Raw genomic sequence first — 9,990 nt, 5'->3', positions numbered from 1 at the left:
AAGGAAAGCAGACATGAAGGCATTCTTAAATGAGACCCAGTCCTGAACTTGGCTTTTTTCAGCCTTCCACCAGCTGAGTGCTGGCCCCTTGAAGACAGAAGACAGTGCTCCTAAGAGTTCCGGGTTGGAGAGGGGTCTGAGCCCAAGGAAGTTCTCACACTCCTCGACGAAGGCAAGGACATCAGAAGTTTCAGTCGTGGCGCCGAATGTAGGAAACTCCAACTTCACGGGAGGTTTGGAGTACGACGGAGAGGAGAGTGAATGTGCACCAGGCAGACTATGGGATCTAGGGGGTGCTATGGAGCTGACATCTGTAGAAACCGCTACAGTCCTGGTTCGGTTTGCCACAGGCGTGCTTGTTGGTCTTAAGCTACCAAGCTCCTTCTTCCATTTGTCATCCCTACGTAACATACAGTTCACTGTCTCTCTTTCTAGTCTCTGTATGCTTGCCGTAGTTCCCTCGTCCACCTTGGCTAGGGCAGTGTCAAGGGAGTTCCTTAGGTGGTTCTCTCTATTCAGGGCACTGTCTACAGAATCTCTGAAATCAGTTTCCAGCTTAACCACCTGTTCCTTCAGAGAATTCACCTCACCTTTAAGTTCCCCATAATCAGCCTTCATAACATTCACCAGGTCTTTAAGCTGCCCAAAATCAGCCTGGGTAACATACTGTATTCCCTGTCTGTCACCAGTGACATTTGATTCAGCCTCAACCCCATCACCATCATCATCTCCCTCATCGTCATCATCATCATCATCATCGTCATCATCACCATCATTATCATCGTCATTTTCACCAGGTGCTTTAACTTCGTCATTTTCTATGTACAAATCACTCAACAAATACGATATTTCATCAGTAGGATTTCTCCTTGTGACAAAAGGTCCTGCAGTGAAATCTGGGTCAGCAAATAAAGGCATACTTTCATTCACTGGAGTAGAGGGAGCAGCAATAACTTCGGCTGTATCTACTGGGTGTTCTGCCATATTGTTCAATGTTCAATACAAAACAAACAAACAAAATCAGTTTAAATCATTCCCCGTACGGGCCACCATATGTAACGGTCAGATATTATATATTTGACTATTACTAATTTTTAAATCACGGGTTGTGAATGATCTCTTCAGATACAATTGATTAGGCTGAGAGTAGTGCACTTCAATAAATATACAGCAAATAAACACAGCCAGAAATAAAGCACGAAAGTTTGTGTCAATTTTAACCCTTTTATCTACTACTTAATGACAGGAAAATAATACATGCATTGCCCAAATATAGCAGATCATGAAGCGGCCGACGGTAAAGTCCGCGAGCGTGCACGCTCCTATTGTTCCAATATAGTTCCGTGTAGCGTCTCCAAACGCTCCCCAAACAGCACGAAAAAAGTAATCCAAAAGAAATCCAAAAGAAACTTAATCCACTCCAGAAGCGGTATAATCCAAAAAGCTCGGATCTCCACGGAGAAAAGAAAAGTATATCACGCTGGATATTTAAACAAAATATAAACGGTCTCACCAGTCAGAAGAATGTCCCGTGGCTCTTCCCTTTACACGGCGAGTATTGACAGTTAATGTGGCCTTTGCTATGTTCCACCTATAGCTTAGAACTAGACAAATAAATAATCAAACTGGACCAGGTCTCCCGTGGACTCCCTGTCGGTTTGTTGTCTCGTTTCGGGGCCGCGAGCCGGCAGCTTCCGCACGCTATATGGTGCGTCAGTCATTCCCAGACAGACCCGTCAATCAATGTCAATCAATCAATCACAATACATCAAAATGAAAGCATAAACATTTAAACCCCCCAAACAATAACAAAATGAAAACAGACATCACAAAAGATAGGACCTTACCCTTAAAGGATGGCGTTAATAAAAGGAATATTTTAATTCATAGGCATAAACTTTTAAATGCCATTATAAAACTAAATCCTCTTTTACACATGTGTGGCAGCGCTACAGTGTAATAGAAGTAAAAGTACTGAAAATTGGAAATACTCCAGCAAAGTAAAAATACCTCAAAAATGAACAGTACTTGAGTAAATGTACTTAGTTACTTTACGCCACTGGCGACGTTGCATAACAGCCTTGTTATAATGGTAACTTCGCTCCAGATGTAAAATCCCAACTGAGGTGACGTTCACTTCCCCCCTTCCAACGCTGACCAGCGTGACTAAAGTGGAGTGATTAAGCGACTACAAAAAGTGGAGTTAGGAGGTTTTGTTCATCATTGATAAGAACAGCTGAATGGACCTCCAAGCTCACAATGAGGTCAAAAGGGGGTGGGGCCTGGAATCAACAAAACCAGCTAACTCCAACCCCCTTTGGTGGAGTTAGCTGGTTTAGCAGAAAGTTTGAGGATCCAATGGAGTTTTTTTTTTTACATATGGAGGAGGGTCCATTTGGTTCCACATGTACAATCTCAGAGTTATGGGGGTCTGTGGCCCAATGCTATTATATATGCATACCAAGGTGTCCTTGACTTTAAAAACACTGGAATAGACCTTCTAGCTGCTAGCAGAATCCAATACAACAATGTACAGGACATCAAATTTGTATTCACTATGAATGACTCAGCCTGAATTATTTCATGTATTTAATGTTTTTTTTAATTCTTTTATTGATGCAAGTAAAGATAATGAAGTTATAAGCAGCTTAAATCAAACCATCTGTTCCATTCATGTTCCTCTCATTATCACCACAAGAGCTGATGTCACTGTTAATGTCACCACAACACCTGTTAATGTCACTTGTCTCTTCATTCCTTCAGTAGCGTTACAGCGATAGCAAAGCAGTATATTGGACTTGAGTATATTTTTAGATATAGGCCTAGGAGTCACACACACACACACACACGCGCACATGCACGCGCACGCACACACACACACACACACACACGCGCACATGCACGCGCACGCACACACACACACACACACCACACACACTCACACACACAGACAGACAGACAGATATGCAATAATGTGCAATAGTGTGTAATTGTGCGTGCATATGTGTGTAATCTCCATATTATTCACTAGGTTTCAGCTTGTTTTTTGCAGACAGAGGCACGTCTGAGATCACAAACATCATCGTCCCAAAGGTGGTCACCTGTTATATAAAAGCAAAGATAAAGTTGAACATTAAAATTGTTTTTAGACCACATTAAGTATTGTATTGAGTTGTTACTTAAAGGCGTTATTAGTGATATGAAATTGTTTTGTTGAAAGGTTAAGGTTGATGGGGTCGCCAAAAACATTGTGGTATAAAAAAGTTTGAGAACCCCTGCTCTAAAGCAATGATTACCATCAGAACATAGAGCTATTCAACATGTATACAAAAAGTAATAAAGTAATTAATTCATAATATTTTTTTGCATAATATATATATATATATATATATATATATATATATATATATATATATATATATATATATATATATATATATATATATATATATATATATATATATATATATATATATATGATGATGTTGATGATGTTATGTATTTATTATTCTTATTCTTCTTATTTTATGGAATTCAGATTGTTGAGACTTACCTGCATAGTTCAATCTTATGCAGTGCTGTTTTCCATTTCCATCATGTTTTCCACCCTTTGCATTGTTAGGTTCTCCCTTGGCCCAGTCAGTGAAGGTCATTGGGCGACCGTCACTCCACAGCCAAACACCCTCCTGGTTGACAATATAACTTCATTATAAATCAATACAATAGAACATGTCACCATTTAGATTTCTCAACCGGCCTGAAACGTAAACACATCCATGAATGGACCGTAAATATAAAGACTCACACGTTATCACTAGGCTACTGCAAAGATCCAATCAGAACTTCCACAGTGCATGGTTTCCACATTGTAAAAAAGTGAGCTTAAGCGAGCCCACTATTATAATGCATTCATTCATCGGTTTGTTTTGCACAACAATCACGCACATTTCTAGTCGTTATTATTATCAAAAGAATAATGACTCAAATTAAGAAAAGGTAGTCTTTATATATAAAAAAGAATTTGAGTAGACACTCTCTTACTATAGTAAGAAAGTCTCTAGTGAAAAGTCTACTCAACTACTGAGTTACTTCATATATGAGTTATTGTTTAAATCAAAATAAAGTAAACACAATTGTCTCTGAGTGAATTAAAGGTAGTGTAAGTGAGTTTCTTTGGCTTAAATAAGTGTTAAATAGCTCTATATTCTGATAGTACTCATTGCTATAGAGTGTTTGTTCAGTAACAGGAGTCTCCATGTCTCTCCAGCTCTTTATTAAACAGAAAATGCATTTTCAGGTCGGTATACCAATTTTATCCAATCAGGATAGAGAACTCAGTCAGGATACAGATTAAACAAGTGAAATTGGAATTGATGACACAAATACATGAGCAGACAAAAATGGAACTGGATCACTATCAAAATGAAGCTGATAAATGGGTAATCTCTGCTGATTGGCTGAAATGTTGTCACCAACGTGAATTTTTTTTTTCTGTTTATTAAAGAGCTGGAGAGACAGGAGACCCCTGTGACAGAACAAACCCTCTATAGCAACGATTCCTATCAAAATATAGAGCTTTAACCTTTTAATGTAATGCTTTTTGTTTTAACCAAAATTATCACTTACCCTACCTTTAAGCATATAGGACATGCATTTGAATAAAGCATGGGTAACAATGAAAACCACCCACAGAACCTAGTCCCTCCACGTGCCAGAGCCTCCCCGAGTCCCGGCAGACTAGTTCCGGAGAAGCAGACTGAGTGGCCCTGTGTTTCCCTAAGAGGACTGGGACGTAAGTCGGGGCTTGATCAACCCCGGCTGGGTCACCTGGGCGAGGGTGTATATTGTTGTGAGACCCGAAACACCCTATGACCCCAGGCTACAACACTGATGATACGTCCCAGGTGCATCCATGTGATGTTTTCTTTATAATAAGGAAGAAACATAATGTAACCAAATTGTTTGGAAATGTTTGGAAAAGTAAAAGTAAAAGTAAAAGTAAAAGTCAAAGTAAAAGTAAAAGTAAAATTTAAAATTAAAAAGCCTTCAGAAATATACTTCAAAACATGCAACGAGGTAATATAACTGATTAGGTCTCCCTCTGACAATGTCAGGACAAAAGACACCATGTTGTGTTGTATAGTAGGTGTATGTTGACATTCAGGTACAGTATCAGTGTAATATGAGGTAAAACAGTGTATAATAGGTTAATGTACCTTTGTTGCATCGTAGCCTCCAATCCACGCGACAGTTATTGTACCAGTTTTGGAACGGATCAGGTCTTGAATGAATGTGTGCTCTGCTTTGCTCTGTATGGATGCAAGGTTTCCACCCTGAGACAAACAGTTTTTCTACAGAAGAGAATAAACAGAAGACAAGAAAGACTATTAGTCAAATAGAAAAAATAGATGGACAGACAGACAGACAGACAGACAGACAGACAGACAGACAGACAGACAGACAGACAGACAGACAGACAGACAGACAGACAGACAGACAGACAGACAGACAGACAGACTGACTGACTGACTGACTGACTGAGTAACAGTTTCATGTATTTCATAATATGTTTGTTCATTCTAATTACCTCTGCATCAGCCCAAGCCATCGTAGTTCTTTCAACTTTGTAACAGTTACCAAACAAGTCATTCCATCCATTTGGGCATCTTGCCCATCTCTTAACGACCACATGCTCTCCTGAAAAGACAACGGACACTTGAAGTCAACTGTTTGAAAGCAGCAACAACAACAACAGCAACAGCAACAACAGCAATTAATTCCTAGCCCATACATGCATTTCCACACACAGTCAATGACTACATATCCCATAGAACCACGGTATTGCCTTCCATCTGAGCTATGGACCGTGGCTGCATATACCGCATTGCCACCCATCCGAGCTATGGGACCGTTACCGTGACTACATGATCTATGGCGTTGCCATCCATCAGAGCTTTTTTCACTACAGATCCTGTGGTGAGAATACTGTGGTGAAAATGCTAATAAACAGGGGAATAAATATGGGGAAAAGTTACAAATAAACATCCTATCTGAGTAGAAAAATGGATGACAACGAACGGATGGATGTATCTCTCTCTCTCTCTCTCTCTCTCTCTCTCTCTCTCTCTCTCACACGCACGCACGCACGCACGCACGCACGCACGCACGCACGCACGCACGCACGCACGCACACGCACACACACACACACACACGCACACGCACACGCACACGCACACGCACACACACACACACACACACACACACACACACACACACACACACACACACCTGCAGCAGGAGCAGCAGCAGTCAGAGCCACAGCACAGAGAAGTAGAGACACGCTCAGCATCCTCATGTTCATGATGATGATGAAGATGACGAAGAAGATGATTTCCTTCAGTAAAAGAAACAGACATGTTAGAGATACTTCTGAAAGTCAAAGGAGAGGAGAGGAGAGGAGAGGAGAGGAGAGGAGAGGAGAGGAGAGGAGAGGAGAGGAGAGGAGAGGAGAAGAGCGGAGAGGAGAGGAGAGGAGAGGAGAGGAGAGGAGTCAAACCTTCAGTAGAATGATGTGTTGTGGATCTTCCAGTGTTGAAGTGTTGAATATCAGAAAGAGCAGCTCTTGTTGCTTATATACACTTCATGTGCGTGTGACATTGGACACGCCTTCACATGATCATAATTCAGAGGAAATGCAGATGAGCAGGAAATTCAATATTATCCCCTTGTGTTTGACGTTTTCCCCATGAAACGCTCTGCCATAGTTCCTTGTCACCGGTGGTGTAAAGTAACTAAGTAAATTTACTTAAGTACTGCACTTAAGTACAACTCTGAGGTACTTTTACTTTATTGGATTATTTTACAATTGTCTATACTTTTACTTTTACTCCACTACATCTCAGAGGCAAATATTGTACTTTTACTCCACTACAGTTATTTGAAAACTTTAGTTACTAGTTACTTTTCAGATATAAATCATTACATTATAAAACATACATTAACCACTTTAGCCCCAATTTATACCTAGCCTATTTGAAAATAGCAGATCTACAATCGCATGTGACACGTTGTTTCAAACATTTTAGTACTTTTACTTTTGGTACTTTAAGTACATTTTAATGCCAAAACTTTTGTACTTTTACTCAAGTAAATTTTGTAATCCGGACTTTTACTTGTAGCCTACTTCTACATTGCAGTATTGATATTTTAACTTAAGTAAAACATTTGAGTACGTTTTCCACCACTCGCTGACACTCATACATTTTAATGCACTGAACCTGCAGCTGCAGGGGCGGGGGCGCGTCATCTCCGACATGTACGCCACAAGCTACTCCTCTGGGAGACGCAGATGCGACACGAAAACTTTTGCCATTTTCCGTGCTGCCAGACCATGAGAGAGCAGGTCTCTACCGCCGGGTTCCCGAGTGCACAGTTTGCTGAAAAACTCAGCATACTTGGTGCCAGGGGTGCAATGCTCACTGGACGACCTTGCACGCCGTGCATGAACCAGGAGCACGCGCAGGCACACGCATAGATTTAAAACTACTTTAAGTTCATCAACAAAGGCTCCCGACTCACACCCAGGTGGATTAACATAGGAATGAGCCTAGATGCATATCAATTGTCCATTGTGTGACCTGTAGCGTAGGTGTTAAGCGACGTGCGCGACATGTCATTAAAATACAGTGCAACCACGTTCCAATTCAGCATTGCAACACTGCTTGGTGCCGACTTCAAGCGGCGATTTGCCGACTTTGAGACCCAAAAAAGCAGGTTTGAACTGTTCAGGAATCCATTTGCAGCTGACGTGGAAAGCGCACCACCAAACCTACAAATGGAGCTGATTGAGCTCCAGTGTAATGACGCACTGAAGGCAAAATATGAGTCTGTGGGTGCTGCTGAGTTTGCACGTTTCATCCCCGACACAATGCCCCAGCTGCGCGCCCAAGCTGCTCAGACGCTAGCTATGTTTGGCAGCAAAAACCTGTGTGAACAACTGTTCTCTCTGATGAAGCTAAATAAAACAGCACATAGGAGTCGTCTTACTGATGAACACCTTCACTCAATCCTGAGGATTTCCTCAGCGCAGAGGCTCAGACTCAGACGTGAGCATCACAGAGCAGCAGACTGAGCTTGTAATTCAGTTATATTTTTGTATTTGTTTGCACAGGACTGTCAGAACATATAATTTTTCTTTGAAGGAAATATTTTTTGGGGGCTGTTTGCCTTTATATATTTTTTGTTCAGTTGAATGGACTCAGGAAAAGTTAGAGCTGGCCATTAGAAATTAATGCATCTGATTTCATTTACTTTCTCATTTTACATTAGAAAGCAGTTATTGGTGAGAATCGTAGAGCAGCAAATTAAGCTTTAACAATGCATTTTATGCATGCACTTTCATTTATCTTACTTACATACAGTATTAAGAGTATTTGATTTTTGAAGGACATTTATTTTGTTTCTGTTTGCCTGTTGTTTGCTACTTGAAATTACTGACAAGAAAATATTGCAACAGATTACATTTGTTTGATTAATAGCCTGTGTATGGTGTGTGCAATACGTTTTTGTGGTTTAATAAAACCAGCATTATCCAGTGTGGATCTTGTGAAAGAGACAACACGTTTCTGTGTCTCATGATGTGTCCTGTGTTTCAGGGTAATCTATAAACTGCATATCAGGTACCCACGCCGGGACCTGAACCAGTCCGGCCCTTGACTTATACCAATTTTTTTATTTAGGCCCCCTGTGTATTTGAGTTTGACATCCCTGTTGTAATACATCAACTGTCCTTGGAAAGGTCCAGTTAAAAATATCTAAGACAGTGGTTGCAGAACGCAAACCCAAGAATATTAGTGAACTGAAGGCCACTACACATGAGGAATGGGCTAAGGAATGCTGCCAGAAGCCGATTCATGGCTATGAATCACATTTGCAGCAGGTCATAATAGCAAAAGGATGTACTACAAAGTATTAAAGACACTTGTCATGAACAGTTTGACTGTTCATGATAGCCTCGCTATTAAACATGCCAGCCGGTGCACGCTGTCTGACTCTCTCCATTAAGCTCATGAGAGAAAGAGAGAATTCCTGCAGTCTCTCCATCATGCTGTTTCCTGCAGAAGAATGCCTCCTGTAAAGCTACGTAGGACTGTGAACACCCGTATAGGTCTTTTAGAATGCCAATGATTTGATTGGGATCCTCCCTCTCCGCAGCAGGGCGATATTTTATCTCCTCTCGTGCCTCTCCTTCCAGGTGATCAAATAAGAAGAAAGCTTGGTCTATGGCCGACAGATAGCGAGCGTGCATACAAGCCTGTGCCTCCTCTACCCATTCATTTATACTTCACCCGACTTGCCACCAAAATATGGGCACTTTCTATCTCGCGGCACAAAGACCAACCTTTCTGGTGCAATAACACTGTCCCCACCCAACGGGGGTGCAGGAGGAGGTGGGACTGACACGTCAGAGGGAACAATACTAATACCTGGCTGTGCTCTGCTCCTGTCTTAATGAACAATTATCTGCCCATAGCTGCGCCACTAGCTCCCTGAGCTCTTGTAGCTCCGCCTCCATAGCGGTGACAGATAACTTCCACACTTACAACCAAATTGAGTACACAACCCCGGTCCTGAAGCGGAAACCAGGGAGCCCGTTTAGGCGACAAATGGGTCCTCTCACGTCCACTGATACCCACTGCTGCTTTGCTTTAAACACAAAATAAATACAAGTTAACAAAATAATACACTCCAACACAACCACTCCCCTCACATACAGTTCGTTTTTAAACAGAAAACCACTAACTGGTGAACTCAGTGAAAAATACAAAAATAAAACTAAACACGTCTCTGCCTTCAATCTGTACGTCCTGCCGACCCACGCCAATTTGTAGCAGGGCGTTTGTACAATTAATGATAAAGGCAGAAACGGTGTTTAGACAAAGTACAAAAAGGTTAATTGTAAATAACATCAATAATAAAAGAGCAAGACA

At 41.2% G+C, this 9,990-nt stretch overlaps 1 protein-coding gene across 1 annotated transcript; it reads right to left on the bottom strand.

Moving 5' to 3' along the window:
- Window positions 1-2,927: 2,927 nt before the first annotated feature.
- Window positions 2,928-6,634, bottom strand: LOC308078049 (ladderlectin-like). The gene is made up of 6 exons (XM_080419108.1): window positions 6,558-6,634; window positions 6,290-6,395; window positions 5,588-5,697; window positions 5,217-5,351; window positions 3,554-3,686; window positions 2,928-3,101 (listed from the first exon to the last, which is right to left on the bottom strand). The coding sequence occupies exons 2-6, from the start codon at window positions 6,360-6,362 to the stop codon at window positions 3,028-3,030; spliced, it is 525 nt and encodes a 174-aa protein (XP_080275234.1). The 5' UTR covers window positions 6,363-6,395; window positions 6,558-6,634; the 3' UTR covers window positions 2,928-3,027.
- Window positions 6,635-9,990: the final 3,356 nt, after the last annotated feature.

This window comes from Gymnoscopelus braueri, assembly GCF_963280865.1.
Source record: "Gymnoscopelus braueri genome assembly, chromosome: 22".
Taxonomy (NCBI): Eukaryota; Metazoa; Chordata; class Actinopteri; order Myctophiformes; family Myctophidae; genus Gymnoscopelus; species Gymnoscopelus braueri.
Note: the sequence above shows the minus strand (reverse complement) of the source record. Positions and strands in the feature narration are given on the sequence as shown.

Coding starts and splice junctions, on each gene's coding strand:
- LOC308078049 (XM_080419108.1), bottom strand. CDS start 6,362: ATGAACATGAGGATGCTGAGCGTGTCTCTACTTCTCTGTGCTGTGGCT. Junction 5,352..5,587: donor TGGCTTGGGCTGATGCAGAG/GTAATTAGAATG, acceptor TCTCTTCTGTAG/AAAAACTGTTTGTCTCAGGG. Junction 3,687..5,216: donor GAGGCTACGATGCAACAAAG/GTACATTAACCT, acceptor ATTGTCAACCAG/GAGGGTGTTTGGCTGTGGAG.